General features: G+C 51.7%; 1 protein-coding gene across 3 annotated transcripts in view; it reads left to right on the top strand.

Annotated features, from left to right (window-relative positions):
- The window catches only part of Fbln2 (fibulin 2), a 55939-nt gene extending 44052 nt beyond the window's left edge, over positions 1 to 11887 (top strand). For all 3 annotated transcript variants that reach the window (XM_028773057.1, XM_028773056.1, XM_028773058.1), the window contains 9 exons: positions 3535 to 3669; positions 4684 to 4821; positions 5671 to 5814; positions 5928 to 6056; positions 6289 to 6414; positions 7984 to 8100; positions 8510 to 8638; positions 9707 to 9830; positions 11218 to 11887. In XM_028773057.1, the coding sequence (XP_028628890.1) occupies positions 3535 to 3669; positions 4684 to 4821; positions 5671 to 5814; positions 5928 to 6056; positions 6289 to 6414; positions 7984 to 8100; positions 8510 to 8638; positions 9707 to 9830; positions 11218 to 11575 (1400 nt within the window). In that variant the 3' untranslated portion in view covers positions 11576 to 11887. The remainder of the gene's footprint in view (positions 1 to 3534; positions 3670 to 4683; positions 4822 to 5670; positions 5815 to 5927; positions 6057 to 6288; positions 6415 to 7983; positions 8101 to 8509; positions 8639 to 9706; positions 9831 to 11217) is intronic.
- The last annotated feature ends 10376 nt before the right edge of the window (positions 11888 to 22263 follow it).

The following is a 22263-nucleotide window of genomic DNA, read 5'->3' on the forward strand; positions in this document are numbered from 1 at the left end:
CCACATGCTAAAGGGCCTACCCTTTGCATGTGAGCTCCCACACAGCAGCCGGCTGAGCTCTGTGTCATACCCTTGTGTCCTGGTGTCTTGTCCCGCTTGTTTTCTGTGGCTGTGTTCCCAGATAAGCCCGTGACTCAGAAGCTAATGGGATATCTCAGGGATGGGTCAGAGACCAGAAAGCCAGATGTGGGTAGCAGAGCCATGGAGCAGTGTGGAGGCAGGGAGGCCTGGGCAGGAGGCAGGACCCAGAGGCTCTGGACCTTGTCTTTTCTCAGCTATTGGAAGCTCTTGACACCTATGGGGATTGTGGTACATGCACAGTGTGCACATAGTCTGAGTCATGCAGCCTGTTACCTCGGCCACTTAGATTGCCTGTAGATTTATCTGGAATCTCCCGAGAGGCAAGGAGATCGTGCTGGTCCAGCTGACCCAGTTCAGCATCCATTTGCTGTGTGACTCAGCAAATGGCACTTTCCCCTCTGAGTCTTCCCTCAATGGACAGGGAGGATGTGAGCCCTGTGTCAACCTACACATGTCTGGGCCTATATAGGCCAGGGCTGGGATTCTGGAATTCTGTGGGCAAAGAAGGACTTCATACTGTCTTGTGTCTGGGTATTACCTGATATTCTCACTGAGGAAAGAAAAAAGAAGCCCTGGCTTCCTGCATCTCAGAGATAACACTGAATAGAGGAGAAGTCAGGCAGACCGGCTGATACAATAAGGACAGAGGCAAAGGGAGATTTCGCTCTTGCCAATGGCACCCAAGGGAGGAGGAATATGTCCATCTTTTCCCAAGGATGGGCAGGACTTGGAGATGGGGAAAGGTACAATAGGGAAGGAGACAGCTGGACAAAGGTGTGAGGTGGGAACAGGGCACACAGTGCTCAGGGCTTGCGGCCAGAGTCCTGTCTGTCTTGCCTGTGCTTGGGGACCATGTCCAGCCTGGACATGTCCTCCTCCTCCCCTGCACTGCTAGGCAGCAGTGCTGGCCAACATGTTTGCCTAGCAGCACCCATGGTACAACATGGCCCTCCTGATGTGCTTGCCGGTGGTGGCAGCTCCTCCTGGGTGGGCTGGGTCTGTGTGTGCGTGTTGGGAGGCATGTGCGCCCCTTCTCAGGATGTCCCCCGACTTGCCACTCCCTGGCTTGGCAGCTAAGACCTATGCTGCAGGGTCCTTAGCAGCTGAAAGATGAGCCCGAGGATGAGAAAGCCAAGATACATTCCATTCAGCAAGATTTATGAGCACACTCTGTATCGCTTCCCTCTTCATTCTGCACAAGCTATCAGCCACTCTCCTCTTGCTTCAAGCAAACATCACTTGGGGACCTGGGGGCTCCCTGGTTGCTCTGCTCAGATGCAGTAACTCAGACAGGGGAGGAACGAGATCAGGCTGGGAGGAAGTTTGGGCTCACTGAAGTCCATAACCGCTCTGAGCCCTAGGTTCCCCTCCATCACAGAGGAAGATGATGGTCTCTGCCTCTGAAGGTCACCATGGTGGTCAGGTGCATTAGTCCCTGTGACGAACTCTGGCAGGGTTCCCTGAGCTACTGAGGCCTAGAAGCTGGGGACAGCTTGGTGTGGCCTCCAAGAGGGCCCGCTGTGTGCTTTACTCTTAAGAAAGTACCACAGCTGAGCTGGACTGCAGGGAGTGGGGATGGCACAGCCTCAGCTCTGAGACCTCTCTGCAGTGGGAGGCAGGCAGTGAGAAAAGGCTGTAGCTTGGAGCAAGCTCCCTGGATTCCATCTTTGCTGGCTGCCCAACTCAGTCCAATGACATCCCTTTGGGGAGAGAGATCTCCTCGTCTGTGAAATGGTCACGCCTGTATTTTAAGACAGTGAGTCTGATCAGTTCTTTGAACTTCCTGATCCCTAGGGATCCTCTGTGAGTGGTGGGTCCTGTCATTTAATACTCTGAGGCCTCTTAGCTGTGGGAAACTCCTAGGGTCCTGGGTGTCCGCCTCCCTGTGCCTGTCCAGCTGTACACTGGATGTCTTTGTGGTACCTGATCAGACCTCCGTGCAAGCTTGATTCATAACTGTCCCTTCCCTATTCCCCTTCCCGTCTATGCCATCTCTGCCTGGAAGGGTTTCCTCCCCTACCCCCACTTTCCTACCGTGTCCCCTAGTTATCCTCATAGATTCAACTCAAATGTTACCACTCCTGAGAAGCAGCTGTCATTGCAGGACCATGGCAGACAGCCCTCTGATCCCAGCCCCTAGGACCCCCCCCCCACTTCATCCGTGTCTCCACCTGCCTTCCTTGACCCAACCACCTGGGTCAGAGGCTGCTGACCCACTGTGTGGCCCAGGGACATGGAGGAGAATAAGTTCTGGCCAGTGTAGCACTGAGCAAGTAGGCTGTGCCTAGTGCCAATTCTTGCCAGGTACAGACAGGAGAGGCAGGGCTGGGTTGAGCCTCGAAGTGTCCTTTGCCCCGGCCTGCAGGCAATTACAGGTTGTGACCTCTGCTTCTTTTGGCCGCAATCTCCCCACTCCCAGCTGCTTGTCGCTAGAGTGTCCCAATGTCTGTCCTTGGCCTCTTCTTCATGTACCCATTTCCTCAAGTGACCTCAGCCACCTGACCATTACCCTTGGTTCCTTCAGTGAGCCCAGAGGTAGGGGGGCTAGCCCTGTGAGCCCAGAAGTAGGGGGGCTAGCCTTGTGAGCACAGAGGTAGGTCATTAGCTGCCTCCTAGCCCCTGAGAACTCTGGGACCTTCCTCAGCACACCTGCTCCCAAGGGCTGCCCACCCCAGGTGCTGGCATCTATCCAGCTGCTCAGCCCAAAGCTTTTCTGATCTCCTGGTTCTCTCACCTCCTCCTCTGCCATCAGTCACTCTGGCTGCTTCTGCTCTCTCCCAGTGTACCAGCCGGCATCCTTCTGTGGATAAACTACATCTCCTCCTAGTCTCTTCTCCAGCTCCAACCAGGGTTCCCTCACCCTATGCCAGGAATCATCTATGGCTCCCAACCTCTCCTTGATGTAACCACACCTGTTCACATTTTCTTCTCTCCCCTACAGCCACACCTGCCTCTGGGTTAGTCCTGAACCTGCCTGGGCTGTCATATAACTGTTCCTTCTGCCTGGACTGTCAGAGAGGCTCCTGCTGTCACCTCTTCACCTTCCTACTCAGATGTCTTCTGACAGTGCTCCTCGCTCCAGCCTTATACTTGCTTGCCCTGTCTTCGCCTCAGCCTTCCTTCCTCCCGCTGTGGTCCCCAAAGTCCCTTTTGAGCCACCTCATTGCATATGCAAGCATCTCCGAGCATCTGCTCCAAGGACAGGCATTTCTGTCTTGTTCATACACCCAGCCCTCTTGCCAAGAGCCTTGCTTGGCACATAGAAAGGGTGTGATAAATCTTTGTTGAATGAAGGGATACTTGGATAAGGGGACATCAGCTTCGTGCTTCTCCCTGCATGGTGAGTACCTGAGGTCAGAGCCTGGTGCTTCCTGTCTCCCTGTGCCTGGTTGTGCTAGGCCTATGTACCTGGAGCCCCTGCAGGCCCTGACAGCTGCCTCAATCTCCACACAGACATCAATGAGTGTGTGACGGACCTGCACACGTGCACCCGGGCTGAGCACTGTGTGAACACGCCAGGCTCCTTCCAATGCTACAAGGCACTCACCTGTGAGTCGGGCTATGTCCTCACAGACGGCGAGTGCACAGGTAAGAAAGTACTGAGCCACATCTGCTCCCTAGGCTAACTTCATGTCAGGGATGTCCCTATCCCTGCCCTGTCTTTCCTCCACATTCCTGACTTGGCTTTCCTTGGGGTGAGGGTGGGGGTCTGAGGCTAGGGATGGGATACTAGCTTTCTAGTAAGAGGAATTTTTTTTCAGTGCCTTACGTATTTCTTAAGCTTCTTTTAATGCCAGACGGGGTTCTGGGTACCAGCAGCACTGGTATGAGGTGATCTTTCTGTGACCTCATGGTAGAGGATGTGAGGAATACAGAGATGGTGAGGTGACCACGGGAGTTGGAAGGATGTGTCTCCGGTGTGCATGTAGAAAGGCTCTCAGGAAAGTGACAGTGTAGTTGAGACACAAACAATGGGAGGCTACCTGGAAGGTGTCATGGGCATGGGGAACAGCAAGCACAGAGGCCTGTGATGTGGAGGAAGGATCGTGGCAAGGGCCCCAGGTGTGAGCTTCTGTGCTCCAGTGACGTGCGTGACTTGACCTTGGGACAGTCTCTCACACGTTTCTGTCTGCTCCTCACCAATGTAGTGTGGTGAGTGGCAGAAAGCCAGACTGCCTGGCATTCTGTAGCAATGGAAGCTTGCCTGTGCCTCAGTTTCCTCCTCCATAAAATGGGCCAGTCACAGGATCTACTTCTTGTGTTTCTGTGAGGATGGAGAAAATGTAATCACTTTGCATGCTTAGAATAATGGCAAGGACCATGGAGAAGTTCAGGGCATGTGGTTATGTCATTTTTACTCCTGGGACATGGGCCTCCCCAGTGACTCCACTCTGCCACCTTACTGGGATTCAGACCTTCGTGGCTTCTGAGGTTACAATGGTGTGAGGCTGGGGAGTGTGGCAAGATTGCTAGCTGTGAGGGCGGGGCCTCCTGCCTCCCACCTCTGGCTGTGAGGGCGGGGCTTCTTGTCTCCCCCCCCAACTGGCTGTGAGGGCGGGGCCTCTTGCTTCCTGCCCCTAATGCCCAACCTCTGTGTGGCAGACGTGGACGAGTGTGTGACGGGCACACACAACTGCCAGGCAGGCTTCTCATGCCAGAACACCAAGGGCTCCTTCTACTGCCAGGCCCGGCAGCGCTGCATGGATGGCTTCTTGCAGGACCCTGAGGGCAATTGCGTGGGTAAGCAGGCTGCGGGGTGTGGCTCCACGAGTCCTGTGGGCTTTAGAGCCCTGGTGGGTCTAGCTGGTTTCTCCTTTCTCCAAGTCTCAATGTCTCTACCCACTGAGTGGGTATGTGCAGAATGATAGCTGCTCTGCTCACCTTGGAGCTGTTTCTCTGAGGGCCTCAGTTTACCTACTTGTGGGACCAAATACAGGTCATGTGTTTTGATCTACAAGAACTGTCTAAGATACAATATCACAGGGTTCCTGACTGAAGTGAAACCCAGAGTTGCCTTCACTGCCCAAGACCACGGTGAGGCTCTCTAGATTAGCTCCATGCCATGGTTGAGACACACTGTGTGACAGATGCTGACCTCATTGTCCTGACAAGGTCTGAGATATTACTCACTCCTTCCAAACATCCAGGGCATACCATGTCCCCACAGCTTCTGACTTGTCTTCTGCTAGAACACAGGTGGCAGTGGCGACAGTAGCACAGAGAGACAAAGGGCTGGCTGCATTTCCTGAGTACCTACAGTGATCCAGGATTCTTCATGGGGGCAGCTGTAGTGTTTGCTGAACTGTTTAGTGGGAAGGAGATCAAATAGGCGGCCATGATCACCAAATCACCAGGAATTCATTTATACTTTCATAATAATAATAATAACTATGACTAGCCTTGCCTTCCCCTTACTTCAGCTGTTCTATTGGCCAGATTGTACAGACTGTAGTCAGCCCACTGGCTGTGGCTTCTGGAGGTGGGACTTTCAAGTGGCAGGGGTGGTATAGGTAGGCCTAAAGCCCGGAGCTGGCCAGATGAGTGGAGGAGGGGTAGGCCAGGCTTCCCACCACCTTGTTGCTTCTGCAGACATCAACGAATGCACATCATTAAGGGAGCCTTGCCGCTCAGGATTCAGCTGCATCAACACAGTGGGCTCCTACACCTGTCAGAGGAACCCACTGGTCTGCAGTCGTGGTTACCATGCTAACGAGGAAGGCTCGGAATGTGTGGGTAAGGCTGGAGCCTCCCTGTATCCACACAGCCTCCCCATCCACCTCTCTGCCCAAGAGGCCCTGGAGAGGGGCCGTCGGGACCTCAGGCTGTCCTGCTTGCCTGCCCCACAGATGTGAATGAGTGTGAGACAGGTGTGCACCGCTGTGGTGAGGGCCAACTGTGCCATAACCTCCCTGGATCCTACCGCTGTGACTGCAAGCCCGGCTTCCAGAGGGATGCGTTCGGCAGGACCTGCATTGGTAAGGGATACCGGGGTTTGGGATCCCCTGGGCACAAAGAATCTGCCCCTCTGTACCAGCTCTCTGGCCTAGACCTCCCCAGATGGCTGTCTTCAAACTAACCACTCTCTTCTTGGCTCAGATTCCACACTGTAGCCCAGTTACTGCCTTGTCCTCCTGTTCCTCTGCACCCTTGGGTACATTCCCTGCTGGCTGCCCACTCTGTACCTGCTGCTCGTTGTCTCCCCTGCAGATGTGAATGAATGCTGGGTCTCACCGGGCCGCCTGTGCCAGCACACATGTGAGAACACACCAGGCTCCTACCGTTGCTCCTGTGCTGCTGGCTTCCTTTTGGCCGCAGATGGCAAGCATTGTGAAGGTACTGCCCACCCTGACGTCTAACCCCTGGCTTCTGACCCCATGCACCTAGCTCCCACTTGGACAGACAGCCTCTGATTCCTGCTGTGATCACGGGGAGTTTGTTGCCAAGATGGCACAGGGCAACCAGGAGAGCTCAGGAGCTGTGAAGAAGCAAGGTCACATGGCTCCCACGGATGATGCCTCGGAATACACACTGAGATAAACCAAGTGTGGGCATGGGCTGTGCTTCAAGTCTGTGGTGGGCCTGTAGCTGGGGAAGTGACATCACGGAGTTCCCACAGACGTTAGTTCCCTAGTGCTGCTGGCTCAGGTTCACAGGGGAAGAAAGCCATGCGGTGGCTCAGTGAGAAGCTGAGCTTCAACTGAGAGACCATGGCATCTCTGGCCCCATTTTCTTAACCAGTCTTCATCACTCTCCTCTGCGTGGGGCCAATCTGCTGAGACCGCTATGGCCCTAGAGTGTGTGTGGAGGGGTTAGCTATAGCAAGACACTGGGAGAGTCACTTGCCCACTAGTGTCATTACACTGTGGGCATGTTTCATATCAGATTTGGTGTGGACAACTTGGAGCAGACAGGGCCTCTACCTCCCCATCCTTCTTTCTGCCTTGGCACGATTCTTGTGTTCACCTTTGTGCTTCCACTGACTGTGTGTTGGAGACCTGGAGGTGAACTGAGCATGAATTCTGGCAGCCAGATGCCCAGCACAGAAGAGTGGACAAGCCACATGTTGACACGTGGCTTGTCTTTTGTGAATGATGTGAAGTTCAAGTTAGACACAGTTGGCTATGGCTTGCCTCCTTTTGCATGCCCCTCAGTTCCTCTGGCTCAGCCACCTTTGCCTCATTGATGCTCTCTAAAAACACTCAGCAAGCTCCCACCTCAGGACCTTTGCACAGGCTGTGTTGGCCACCTGCAGAGCCTCTTTCCTAGATGGCTATATGGCCCTGTCCCTCCAATTACACCCTTCCTGTCCACTTTAAGGCTGTAGCTTACATGAGAAAGACCTCTGTGAGACACCCCTTCCCATTGTTCTGATGTGCCTTCCCCATGCCTCTTGACGTGCTCAGGCATGCTGTCCATCTTGTATACCAGTCCCTCCCCTTCCCTCTTCTCTCCACATGTGAGCTACTTCTTCCAGGTGAAGATATTGTCTGCCTTCTTCATGGCCGTTTCCCCAAGTCCAGTGTATGCCTGGCACAGTTTAATCGGAAAGGGCTCAGTGGGCAGATGCTCTGAGGAAGCCATGAACTAGCTCTCCCTTCTTCATCCTATGCCAGCTCCTGCTCCCTCCCCCACCTCAGCACAGTGTTAGCTCTGGTGGCCAATCTTGTACCTAGGTGACTCAAGAGTTCTAGAAGTTGCGTGTTCCCAGCAGGTTAGCACCAGGCTTTGCCTTGATTTGTCCTGGGGCCAGAGAATTTGCCCTTGCTGAGTGGCCTGCCTGGCCCCACCTTCTTCAAAGGGTGGCCAAAAGGAATGTCTCTCCAAACAAGGATACTGGTGAGCCAGCCCAGTCCAGTATACAGTCTGGGAGGACTCACTATGATGAAGACCCTGTTCCCACAGATGTGAACGAGTGTGAGACTCGGCGCTGCAGCCAGGAGTGTGCCAACATCTATGGTTCCTATCAGTGCTATTGCCGCCAAGGCTACCAGCTGGCAGAGGATGGGCACACCTGCACAGGTGAGCCCCTCCCAGGACTCACATGAAGAAGGGCCCCTTCCCCATATGCCGGGATCCCAGGGGATTTAGTGTGCGGTCTGAGTTCATAACCCAGCCCACAGTCTGCCTGCTGTGAGACTTTCAGTCTCTCCACTCTGACCTCAAGTTCCTTCTCTGTAAAGTGAGATGATACCCTGATCTTAACAGGAGTACATCGCCCAAGTCGGGCTGGTACCTAAATAGCCCTCGGATGGTGCTGTCGTTAGTAATACACAGTCCTGGGAGGCGCATTCCCATTCTGCTCCGCATCTTCTATGTGGGTTTGAGCTCCCACCACTGCAGCCCTCTTATCTTCCCTTGTTAATGGCTCCTGGGCTTCCTGGCTGTGCCTGTGGATGGGTGAGACTCACCAGCTGACCCTTTCTGACAGACATCGATGAGTGTGCACAGGGCGCTGGCATTCTCTGTACCTTCCGCTGTGTCAACGTGCCTGGGAGCTACCAGTGTGCATGCCCAGAGCAGGGATACACAATGATGGCCAACGGGAGGTCCTGCAAGGGTGAGTGACAGCCTCCGCTCTGCCAGACACAGGCAGGCAGCTCTGTGTATGCAGGAGATGCTGTGAATTGCCTCAGGCTTAGACCTTAGACTAAGCCCACGTGTTCAGAACAACTGTGCTCAGGGAAATAGTCCCTGTGTCCAGGCCTGGGGTGAGGAAGGTAATGGGCTTCTTGCCATTCAGGCCAGCACAGAATCTTCCAGGCTTGGCCTTGAATCTGTACCCTACCCCGGTGTGAGGAGACAGGGGACTATCTATGAACATACCAGAAGGAGAGCCTCAAAGATCTGAGTTGCTGTCCTCAAATCTCTGCCAAACTTTGATGGGGCCTATTGGGACAGGAGAGTGTGCTGTCCAGAGGCCAGGGGATAGGGATGGAGTCCTAGGGAGGCCAGCACTAGTCTGGTGCAGGTTGATATTCCCCTGCCACAGCTATGCAGGTTAGGAAGTGGGGGAGATGGCTCCTGGCACTGGCAACACAAGCCCTAGCTTCAGTAGCTTGTCAGATTTGCTATAGAGGAGACAATCCCAGGATGGACCAGATCTGCAACTCTGACTGTTCCTCTGAACTGGATTCTAAGCTATGATTCTAAGGGACCTGGCCAGCCAGCAAGGAAAGGTGGGTGTGGGAGGGACCTTGACTCCCCCTCAGGAGAGATTTGGGACTTGGAGCCTGAGAGGCCTTGTCCAGTGAGAGATCTCTGGGTTTTGGTGGCTAGCTCTCTCTGCCCCTGTGTGTCTTGAAGAAGTACTTTGGGCCTGGGTAGGGCAGGTAGGCAGCTCTGCATTCAGGTTGGTGGCTGTGGCTGCTGGCAGTTAGCTCAGCATCCCAGGCTGTGGTGGAGCTTGGTAAGCAGTAGATGATCATGAGCTTTATTCTGAGAAGCTAGCAGAGCCAGGACCCTGCTGCTGTGTTGCCACGGTGAGATGGGGCAGATGGCTCTGTACAGCTGTGCTCTTAGGCCACACAGCTGTCCAGAACCCAGGCTTCCTGTGTTGGTGGGAATGGTTCAGGCTGGGTTCCTAGGCCATAAGGATTCTCTTAACAACCCTCTTCTCCCTTCCCAGACCTTGATGAGTGTGCACTGGGCACCCACAACTGCTCTGAAGCTGAGACCTGCCACAACATCCAGGGTAGTTTCCGCTGCCTGCGCTTTGATTGTCCACCAAACTATGTCCGTGTCTCAGAAACGTGAGTGCCTTCAGCCCTGGTGTGATCCAGGGCCCTCTACTGCCTCTGTGCCACAGGCTAAGAGTCAGGTGGTCCCTGACATGGCCACCTCCTGCCCTTTCCTATAAAGCACTATGAAAAGAAATAGAGAACTGTCCATGCTAAAAAAGAGAGCTGTCACCTCAAAGAGAGAAAGTTTGATCTACAGCCAGATATGAATGACTATGGCTCAGGAACATGGATTCAGGCTGATTCAAATAGCATGTTCATGAAAACAGTTTTATGAAGTTTCTAGGGTAACAAAACAAAGACTTATAAATGAACACACTTTTTAAAAAACACTGGTAAATACAAGCAGGTTACACAAACTGAGAAAATCTCTTGGGTATTGTTTGGTACCATCCTTAACCTTCGGGTTAGCGGAAGCTAGGAGTCTATTTGTGCATCCCCAAAGGATTTACCTAATGACACATGCAGGTCACACACAGAGATGGACACTGGCTGGCTCTTAAGGGAGCTGAAGACGGCTCAAGATAATCTGACTACAAGACCTATAACATTCCAACTCTCCAGAGTCATAACCAGTTAATCAGCCTTGTAGACTCTTTAACACAGACACAGTATTTGCTGGGAACTCTCTCTCTACACACACACACGCACACACACACATACCCCACATGCATTACATACTGTGTAACAAACTCCCAGCATTACCATATATGCTTATTACCTCCTGGGGTTTCTGGGGACCAGCAGCCAGAGCAGCCTCACCAGAGCAGCTTCATGGGACAGCTGCCATGTCTGGGCCTCCTGAGCTCACCATGATTCCTGTCCCTGCCCAGTCATCTGGCTGCTGGCCTGCATTTTCAAGGTCTGGCCAGGCGACCAGTCATCAGGTTGTAGACTGAGGCCTTCATGTCTCACTCCTTGGCCAGCTGACTCCTTAGCTTCTCCAAGGGCTGCCTGGGCCATGGCCTCCCTTGTGCAGGACACCAGATGTGTGAGCTGAAGTGCTTAAAGGGACCTAACTGGGAAGGGAGAGCACCCAGCTCTACAACAGGAGACAGGTTGGGTGTGGCAGCCATTAGGCTGTGCTGGGCAGGGGGCTATGATGGAAGAGGGAAGGGGAAGAAAGGAAGGGACAAATATGGATGAAAAGAGCTGCTGACAGGCCTGCTGGGACCTTGTGCCAGGCACATCAGCCACACTCCCACAGGAGACCATCTCACAGCTGTGGGAACGAGGCCTAGAGGGGCAAAGTAGGTTATGTGTAGCTGCTGGATTCCTCTGGGTAGAGCTCACATTTGACCCCTGGTCCACTGGTGCCTGAGCCAGCTGCTGGGGTCTGTCCACATCTGGGATGGGAGCGAGGGTCCCCAGCCACTGACCAAGCATCCTTCCCTCACAGGAAGTGCGAGCGCACGACATGCCAGGATATTGCGGAATGTCAAACCTCACCAGCTCGCATCACGCACTACCAGCTCAATTTCCAGACGGGCCTACTGGTACCCGCGCATATCTTCCGCATCGGCCCCGCTCCCGCCTTTGCTGGGGACACCATCTCCCTGACCATCACCAAGGGTAATGAAGAGGGCTACTTCGTCACGCGCAGACTCAATGCTTACACTGGTGTGGTATCCCTGCAGCGGTCTGTTCTGGAGCCACGGGACTTTGCCCTGGACGTAGAGATGAAGCTGTGGCGCCAGGGCTCTGTCACTACCTTCCTGGCCAAGATGTACATCTTCTTCACCACTTTTGCCCCATGAGGTGTCATGTCAGGCAATTACCTCCAGGTGGCGCCTGGACCCGTGGGCAGCCGCACCACTCCTAAGTGGCTTTCTGCTGTGACTCTGTAACTTAACTTAATCATGACGACCTGGTTGGTCTTCAGTCTCTACCCTGGAGGGAGGGAGATGCACCCCAACAGGCACTGAGTACAGGCCAAGGTCACCCAAGGCTGGATGATGGCCTGCATACTGGAAACAGCCGTGTGGGGGCTTATGAACGCCACTCCTCAACTATGGCTAAAGCTGGCATTCCATGCCTGCTTCCACTGTGTTCCTCAATTAAAAATAAATCAGCTGTGTGTGGTAGCACAGACTGGGGAGGCAGAGGTAGGCAGATCTCTGTGAGTTCTGGGCCAGCCTGGTCTACGCTGGGAATTCTAACCAGCCAGAGCTACATAGAGAGACCCTGTCTCAAAAAGGAAAAGAAAAATCATTTTAAAAGTTTTTTTTTTTTGCTGTTGTTGTTTAATGATAAGAATAGTACATATACATCATTAAAAATGATCAAATAGCACAGAAAGGTTATTCGGCCTCTTTGTCTCCTTTCTTTTTTAAACATTGAAGATTGACACCAGTCCTGGAATGTCACAGGGTCCCCAGCCTACCAGATGAGCTCAGAGTGAGAGCCACAGGTCAGCTAGCTGGCCTTTTCTGTTATACTCCCTGCCTCTTCTCCTGTGCGCACTTGCTCGCTCCCCCTACTGCCTCCTCCTCCCAGATGTGGACTCAGCTGCTTGGTGGGTCACCTTGGGTGTGGTGATGGCAGGTCTGGAATGGATGTGGGCAGAACTGAAGGAGACAGGTTTTCTTTGAGCCTACATGAATTTCAGCTCTGTTGGATGTCAGCTAAGGAGGCAGCTCTGAGAATGAGGCCTGGAGAACAGAGGGGATATCCCTAAGGTCTACTGTGAGGGTCAGAGTGGACATGCCCACATGGCTGCCCTTGGTGTCTTCTGAGACAGATCCCTGTGAGCAGTCTGGAACAGGTACATGTGGCAAGCAGCAGCCAGTATATTATCCGTGGTAGGAAGCTGGACTGGATCAAGCAGGTCTGCAATCCCAACTACTTGGGATACTGAGGCAGGAGGATTGAGAGTTAATGGTACTCTGTCCAAAAGACAGAGAGTCCCAAAGAGTTACAAAAGACAGGGGGTTGGGGGCTGAGGATGTAGCTTAGTGGGAGAGGATTTGGTTGGTATGTGTGAGTGCCACACCCAGTACCACACCAGGAAAATCAAATGATGGGGACAGAGTAGACACAGTCGAACGCTTCACACATGGTAACAGCGTTGTAGGTGTCTGTGCACATGTGTCGTGCCACCAGCTCTGACAGGGAATAGAATACTCTCTCTTACTGTGAGTGGTGGGCAAAACCCAAGGAATGTCCTGCTGCGAGTGGTGGCACATAGCCCTCGGTGGCTGAGCATTCTTCAAGACACATTTGCAAACTACATTTGGATGTAAATTCTCCTGTTTTTAAGCTGTGATGGAAACTTTAAAAGCAAGCAAGCAAGCAAACAAACAAAAGTCAGGCGTGAGGGCCAGCAAGATAGCTCAGTGGGTGCAGGCGTCTTCCACTGAGCCCAGTGACCTGGCTTCAGTTCCCAGGGCTCACATGGTGGAAAGAGAATGGATCCCCACAAGTTGTTCTCTGACATTCCTCTGCACCACATGCGCTCTGTTACACAAACACACAGAAGTGCACACAAACCTGCATGTGCATATGGGTGAGCTCTCACACACACACACCTGCATGTGTGTGTTCAAACACACACACACATACACACACACACACACACACACACTTTCTAAACAGATTTTTAAAAAAGAAAACAATAAGCATGCAAGCTGGAGAGATGACTTAGTAACCCTTAACTATAAGTAGTGGTCTAGCTCACTACTCTTACAGAAGACCTAGGTTTGGTTACTAGCACCCACATGGCAGCTCACAACTATCTAGAACTCCAGTTCCAGGGAATCTGAGACCCTCTTGTGGCCCCTGTGGGCACCAGACCCACACGTGATGCAAATGCACACATGCAGGTAAAACACATACACATGTAAGAAAAAACAAATAAACTTAAGGAAACAAAACAAAACAGGCACACACCAAGCAAACCCTGCGGTCACAGCTCTCATGACAGGTCATCACCAGTCGCTTTTCTCTGCCCTCCCTTCTCCTCACTGCTCCCCTCCAGGAGTATAGCAGAAGTTGCTTCCTTGCCACTGACCTACCCCTCACCCCCCCCCCCCCGTTTCTCTGGCCTCCAGATTCTCAGAGCTAGCGGTTCTGTTGTGACAGCCCTCTGCAGGGCTAGATGGAGCTCTATTGACAAACACATCAGAGGTCATAGCAGATGCCCCTGTTCCCCCACAGCCTGGGCTATCCTGCCAGATCATGGTTACTCCCCCTGCATCTTCTGCATCAGGCCCCCAAGATTCCTTTGGAGCTTTGTCTCAGCTGCCTGCATCCAGCAGTATTTCTGATGAGGAACATGCAGCCCAGGAGTACTTGGCTGCAAGCTGGTCAGCAATTGGTCTCGAGTCGTGCTTCCAGGCAGTCTCTGTGGCTCCCATTCCACAGCTCCAGTTGCTGAAGCATTCCCCATATTACTGGCCATCCCTCCCTCCCCACTACATTCCAGGAGAAGCAAAATTTCACTCTTCATAGTGGTTCAGGCTCTCTAGCCACCACTGAATGGCTCCCCTGACTCCCATCTGCCAGGTGTGACTGAGTCCCTCTGGTCCAGTAGAGCCCCATGAGGGCATCTTGGCTTTCATACAGGCTGTCTGAAGAAAGTCTTGTCCAGCCCCGGTCATAGCCTCATGTACATGTGGTGTTGGGTTCCCAGGCTCTCTCTCAGGCATATCTTTATGAAACTGTGTGACCGTGGCTTCAGGGTTGACCATGGTCATTGTAAGGCCTTTAGTTGGATATATATTCACTTTATTTATGTAAACAGAAGTAGGATTGAATCTAGGGTCTTGTGCATGCAAGGCAAGTATTCCACTATTAAGCTATTTCCTTTCCTTTTTTTCTTTTTAAACCTCAGATCAGACTTCTCTAAGTTGCCTAGACAGTCTTTGAATTTGACATCCTTCTGTCTCAGACTCCTGAGTAGCTAGAATTAGATGCCTGTATTACCAGGCCTGACTTAAAAATAATTTTTGATTAACATGTATTATTTGTCATGTATTCCAGTTGTTCTTTTCAGTGCTGGTAATGAAGAAGCCCTGGGCTATCCTGCCAGATGATGGCTACTCCCCCTGCATCTTCTGCATCAGGCCCCCACCTCTGAGCTCCACACCCAGACAACAGAGTGATCATTTGGTTAGTGTGTCCACTGGGTTGTGTACTTGTTACTTTTCTGTTGCTTTGATAAAACACCATAAGAAAGGCAACTCATAAAAGGAAAGTTTCTTTGAGATTACAGTTCCAGAGAGACAGCAGTTTGTCATGGCAGGAAGTACAGCAGCAAACAGCAAGCAAAGTAGCTTGGACAGCAAGCTGGGAGCTCACATTTTGAACTATAAGCACAAAGCAGAGAGAGGGAACCAGGAAACAGCACCTTGTCTCTAAGCTTCCCGTGATACTGCTTCCAGCAAGGCCACACCTCCTAACCCTGCCAGAACAGCGCCACCAACTGGTGACCAAGTGTTCAAATGCTGAGACTGGGGAGCATTTCACTCAAACCACCACAGGAGTAACCAACACAGGGTTGTTACAGTGTATCCAACCTTAGGTTTTCATTATTTCTCTAAGCCGACTACATTCTAATTCTGGCTACTCTGAGACACTAAATTCGTTACAGCCCATTCCCATCATCTGGTGTGCCATCGCACACCAGAATATTTTCCCCTCAACCACACTGCATCCCTCACCGGATGTTCTTCCTCTGCCCTCCCCAGATCTTGCTCTCAGCTTCTGTGAGATAAACTTTCAAGAGCTCCACTTACGCGGCAGATCACTCACTGCTTGTCTTCCTACGACTGACTTGACTGTCCTCTACACTTGGAGTTAAGTGGAACTGTTTGTAAGGTGGAGAACAGCTGCAACTCCATCCATCGGTTCACTCGTCTCAGAGAATATACTGTGCTGCCCAGCTCATCCCCTCTGCACTGACTTAGAAATGTCCCCTATTGGATTGTGACCCCTTTGTCCTTCTCTCTCTCACCTATGGGTGTGTCTGCTCTGGTGGTCACCTTCACTGTGCTCCTGGCAGCAGGCCTCCCCCCCTCCCCCCCGGGAGGAGGCTCCAAGGGTAGAGCTTTCCTCCCTCAGAGGAAGCAGTTGGAGGCTGGGCCCATACTGGCCCAAACCCTGTCAAAGGATTTTGAGTTTTATTTTCATTACTTCCTGTTCTTTTTTTTTTCCTACTCCATGGGGCCAACTCCTTGAGAGCCAGACTAGTCCCTAACTCCACAGGGAATGGCAGTTGGGTGATGCACACAATAATCTCAGTACTTGAGAGACGGAGGCAGAAGGATCAGGATCAAAGCCATTGTCAGCTAGAGTGAGCTCAAGGCTGGCTTGGCTCTCTTATGCTAAGGAACATTGATGAAAACCATGTGCCTGTTTCAGACCATCACAGACCCTTCCCGGGTACCACAGCCTATCCTGCGTGATCTTGGCTGGATCTCAGCAGCCTTGAGGACTGGGAATGAATCATAGGATTTAGGTTTGCTAGGGGTCATTTTCAGGATTGGACTGGAGCTGTGGGGTCCTGGACAGCATGACCATGGGCACAGGCTTGTGTGAGGATTCTTCTGTAGAGGAAGTAGGAGTGTGTGTTGTCTGCAGATGTCTAAGCTCTGACCTGTCCTTGCTAGGCCTTCCCTGCAAAAAGTGCTACACAGCAGCTTGCAAGTGTGTTTCCCAAAATGGCAGGCTGAGGATCACAGAGCTAACTTGTTGGTCGGTGGTAGGAAGAGTCAGGGTGGGGTGTCCATAGTACAGATACCTGGGTGTTCTACCTAAGCCATTCGGATATGCTATTAACCAGGGTTCGTCCTGCAGCAGAGGTGGCAGGTGGCCCCTGGCTTCTTGACATGACATTTAGAGAAGTTCAGAGCAACAAGTAAATAGTGAGAAAATCTACATATGTTTCTAGGCCTTGGACTTCTCTGGAAGCCCCAGGCCTCTTTCTTCTGAGTTTCCTAAGTCAAGCTGTTCTCTTGAGAGTTTCTGATTTGGTGGCCTTTTAAGGTCACATGGTTTCTGCAGGATAGCCTGGAGCCATTACAAAGCTCTTTGTGCACAGAACTGTTCTGATGTGGACAAGGCAGCCCCTCCTCTGGGGGCGGTGAGTGAGGCTCACAGGAAGGAGGTCTGGGGCTGAAATTGAGACTGTTGCTTCTTCAATCCTGCAGAGTTCTGGTGCACAGAAGAGCAAGGTCGCCCCCTTGTGGCTGCATCCCAACTCAGCCAATCCTCCAGTGATTACTAGCCAAGATAGATTTGGGCAGGTAGATTTGGGGGAAAGGTGTTTTCAGTGGTGTGGGAGGTTTTGAAACCTCACATTGTGACCTGGAGGGACAGGTTTAGTGTAAGCTAAGGACAGAAGTCTGTGGGGACAGTGGAGGTTAAATGGGATGCTTGTGGGGAAGGGGAGTGGTGGTCCTTGTGAGAAACTGGAGCTTAAACGGTGTGTCTGGACCCGTAGTCACCTTAAGGCCAACTTCTCTGGTTCACCTAGGACTAACGGATATCTATATGTGAGAATCTTCCTGGTATACAACCCCCTTGTGAAGGCACGGAGCTTTCCTGGTCTGTGAGCATTACAGTCTGTCTAGAGGATCGAGGAGATGCAGATTCACCAAGGGTTCCCAGCAGCTCCATGGTGGGGGCTCAAGTCTCATGTCATCTTCCACAACCTAGTAGAGGGTTTGGCCCCTATTTCCCAGAGATGGTCAGAGAGGGTACTGGCTTACTAAGGGTCATGTAAGGATTCAAATTCTACGAGGGTGGCCGAAGCTAGGAGAATAAGAGAGGCCACAGGCTGGCAGAAAATAATTGCAAATGACATAGCTGATAAAGGACTATTGTCCAACACATACAAAGGACTCTTAAAATGTAACAATAGAAAATGACACAATTACAACACGGGCAAAAAGCTGAGCAGACACCTCAGCAAGCATGAGTGCAGATGGCTGATAAGCATGTGAAAAGATATCCTGTTTCTGTCATCAGGGAACTGCCAGCGAGACCCAGCTGCCACAGTCCCCTTACGTGAGATCTCATCTTCCCTTTCCATTCTCCTTGATCAACAGTCACCCAAGAACATTACAGAGAAAGTTCCAGAAACAAATAATCCAGAGATTGATGGGATGGCTCAGTGGGTAAAGGTACTGGGTAGAAGGAGACAACTGACTTTATCAGGTTAACCTCTGACTCACACAGGTGGCACACATTTACACACAGCATGCATGTACACACAGGAATGCTAAGATGTTGAGATGGCTCAGTGGTCAGAGCGCTTGGTGCACTTGCAAAGGCCTTTCACGTGGAGAGAATCTGGAAGTGCTCCTGTCATTCATTGGAAGAGAAGCTTGGAGTGCTCCCCACAAGTGAAGATGGTTCAGTTCCCAGTACCTACACAATAGCTCATAACTCTGGTTCCAGGAGGTTTTCTGGCTTCCATGGGGACCGGGCACACATGTTGTGTACAGACATACATGCAAGCAAAACACCCATACCCATAAAATGAAAATTAATTAAAAGAATTAAAAATTTAAAAGATGTAATTCCTAATTTTCTGGCTTTGACCTCTTCCTGGTAGAGTGGCATAATGCCATTCTTCCACACTCGGTCGTGTTTGGAATGTGAGTTCCCATGACATTCTCGGCAGGAACCATTTGACATCTTGGTTGTAGAATCTACTGTCTCACCCCAGTTTTGGCATTCAAATGAAGCTTGGTTTTCTTGTTGTCCTTGTTGTTTAATTTCAATTTCTTGTTGTTGTTTTGAGATAGAGTCTCATGTGTCTCAGGCTGACCTTGAACTCCCTGGGTGGCTGAGATTCCTGCTTCCACTTCCCAAGCACTAGGGTTACAGACATGGCCACCATACCCAGCAAAGTGACCTTTGTTTTTCTTAGATGGCTCCAGAGGGCAAGGGTAGTAATGCCGGAACCCAGATGTGTTGAAGAGAAGCCAGGAGTGCTCCCCTCAGTGTGAAGAGGAGTTGGGAGTGCTCCCCTGTGGTGGTTTGATAGGAAATGCCCCTATAGGCTCAAATATTTAAACACTTGGTCCCTAGTTGGTGACTCTGTTTGGGGAGGTTTCTATGTGTGGCCTTGTGGGAGGAGGTACACTGCAGGAGAGGTTTGAAAGCACACGACCTTTCTCTACTTTTACACTCTCTCTGCTTTGTATTTGTGCTTGAAAATAAGATCGCCCAGCTTCCTGCTCCTGTCACCGTGTCTGTTGAGTGCTGCCATACTTCCCCTAAGGGACTCTCATCACTCTGAAACCATAAGCCAAACCCACTATTCCTTCCATAAGTTGCCTTGGTCATGGTATTTTACCATGGCAACAGAAAAGTGACTGACACAACTCCTCATGGGAAGGGGACCTGGGAGTGCTCTCCTCAAGGGAAGAGGAGCCAAATGTGCTCCCTTTAGGCAAAGAGAATCCATAAGTGCTCCCATCAAATGAAGAACTGTGAGTGCTCCCTCATATAAGGAAGAAGCACTTTCTCTGAGGAGAGGGGTGAAAGCAGTCACATCGCTTTTATTACAGCGCCCCATAGTGTTTGCTCCATGGTATTGCTACTGCCTTGTATTATTTCTGTCATAATATTTTACCGTGCTCCATTAATAAAATGAAAACTCATAGGCATGCATTCAAAACAAAACCACAAGATCCATGGGACTCAGGGCCATTTGCAGTTTTAGGTTTCTAGTAGGAATCTAAGAGTGTGTCCCAGGGTAATGGGGAACACACCAATTTTGATCTTTAGTAAGGTCTGAGTGAATTCACCGAGGGGAAACTGTCACTTCCCTAAGGAATATGACCATACAGATTGCTGAAAAGTTCAAAGAACGTCTGGGGTTAAAACAACTAGGGATGAGGCAGAGTGGAAAGAAAAGCAGGGAAAAGGCAGAGATCCCAGGCAGTGGCAGAACCTGTGGCCACCATCACAGGGAGAGTCCAGGGTACCACCGAGCCTCCAGGGCCAAGGGTCTTAGACAGCCTTACATTGCCACTACTGAGGTTATCACAGGGCTACCCAATGCCTGCAAGCTGTAACATTAGTCACTATAGAAGCTGAGTAACTCAGATCCATCCAGGAGCTATGCTACTGGAAGGTAGCTGCTTTCTGCTCCAGTTAGCTGTGACACCCAGGTAGCTGCCTAGTGTTACAATAGCAGCCCAGTGCCAGGGCCCCTGGGGGTTAAAGCCCAGGGTGATGAACCTCCAGCATGAACACCTACAGCTCTGAGCTTCTAGCTCCTAAGTCTAGGAGTAACAGAGTCCTGGATCCCAGGACTTTAGCTGCGGCCTCTGGCTCTGGCATCTGCCAGTCCAGCTCCCAGCACCTCGGCACTCAAGGTCTAGAACTGCTCAAAGTGGAGGACATCTCTTTGCCTTCTCTGACTCATATCTGGATAAAGAAGGGTCCTATTGACTGACCAGTAACAGCAAGATTCTGGGGACTGCCACAGAGCTTCAGCAATCTCACTCATGTAGCTTGGAACCTGATATCTGTGGCCTCTCCAGGTCATAGGCAGTGTGTGGTGACACCTGGCGGCCAAGAGAGGGATTGTAAGAAGTTGGTGCAGATAGGGTGGGTAAGCATCATTTGTAGCCAGTGTCCTGCTGGGAAGTAGCTCAGTAGTACATAAGCAAGGGTGTGTGGAGCCCAGATGATACCCCTTTTCAAACTCTAATGGACATGCTACCTTCCCTGTCACCCCTGCCATAGGCAAAGAATCACTGTTGCTCTGGCTGTGGTTGCCTGGCTCTTCAGAGCCCCCATTCTCTATTTTCCTTCTGTATATGGAAATGATACTGGTTTGAGACCTGCTGCTGGAGAGCACCATATGGGTTAAGAGGCCCACTGGAGCCCCACCACGGCCTTCTTGGTATTCTAATAACTGTAATTTCTATGTAATTGGCATTTAAGAAGTACTAGGTGTGTCTAGCTGCCAGCTCACATGCGCAGACTCGGACACGGGTGTGTACATGCTGGGGGAGCGGCTTTTCCCTCTGGAAAGATGACTCCTGTGTGTGGCCAGTATGGGGTGCTGACCTTAGCATTTGCTGAGTCGGTCTGGCCACCCACGTGAAAGCGGGCAGATCTGACAGCTGCGCTGAGGCAGTGGCTGTAGATGGGGCCTGTCCTACACTGGATGCCTGGAGGACCCGGTGTCTGTGTGTCTCTCGGTAAATACATGTGATCACAGGGAGCCTGGTCGGTGGCACCCAAGCTGCAGCTCTGTGCAGTTTGGTCTTTGTGGTTCCTAGGCCCTGTCCCAGCCACCCCCAGGGGTAGGAAGTGATCGAGGCCTGGCCCACTTTGCCTGCTCTGAGAGGGACAGGTGGCTGCATATGCATCCTTACACCTCACCAGAATCATCCTCCCTTCTATGTCTGTCTTTACCTAATAGACCCAGAGAGGTTGCATATACTCTTCAGGATCACACAGGGTTCTCAGCTAGGGATGATGAGAGGCTGGGGTGGGACTGGTCTTTCTGAGCCTATCTTCCCAGGCCTGCTGCCTCAGGAGGCGGTTGTCAGGAGCTAGCAGGGCATGCCTTACTTTCCATGTCCTGTGTAAATCTTACCATGGCTCCCCATTGCTTGCAACACAAATTTCAAGTTTCTCAGCCCAGCATCCTGGCCCCACCCTCTTCAGTCTTATGGCCATCACTCCCTGCTGAACCCTGTGTACCAGTCACCTTGGCCACTCTTCTCTCCCAGCCCCCTGCAACCCCTCCTCCCATTCTGGACCTTTTGCTTGGAGAGCCTGGGAACTCTTATACATCCTGCAATGCCCGGCTCTGACCATCTTCCACAGAGTTGGTGCTTCCCCAACTGCCTTCTAGGTGCCTGCTAGTAGCACTTCCCAGGGTGTGTGCAAATGAGCCTCCCCTCTGAGTCCCCATCACCCAGCAGCAGGCACAGAGCAAAGTAGGCACAGATAAATGCTGAGTGAATCAACAACACAGGCGTGCTCATGCAGGAATACAAACTAGCTGGGAGGAAGGTGGTGGCTCTTTCCCACTCACTATTCAGAGTTTACCAAAAGCTCTGGAGTGGGCCAGGGCTAGGGGAAGGGGCAGGTTGGTGCAGAAGTCGGAATAGGAGTTGCCCAAGTATCCTCTTCCTACCCCTGAAGCACCTGCTCTTGGCTTCTCCTTGGCAGGGGCTTCTGATAATTAAGCACCGTCCTCAGGTACAAGGCTCATCCTCTCAGACTGACAGTGCCCTGGTAGGTTAGTCAGAGACTAACATCTTCCTTTCTGTCTGTCTTATCATATCGGAAGCTCAAGGCCAGCTCTGCTTGGCTGATGCTAAGGTTTCTGCCCTCCCTGTTCTAGGACTTTGACCCTTTGAAGCTCAGGAAGGGTGGGGACAGGAAGGGACAGTAGTGCTTCTGTGCTGGCTCCAGAGCTTTGGCATCAGGGTCAGGGTTTATGCCTAAAGTTCCCACCCATAGCTGA

The sequence above is a fragment of the Grammomys surdaster genome, unplaced genomic scaffold (assembly GCF_004785775.1).
Source record: "Grammomys surdaster isolate TR1022 unplaced genomic scaffold, NIH_TR_1.0 220, whole genome shotgun sequence".
Taxonomy (NCBI): Eukaryota; Metazoa; Chordata; class Mammalia; order Rodentia; family Muridae; genus Grammomys; species Grammomys surdaster.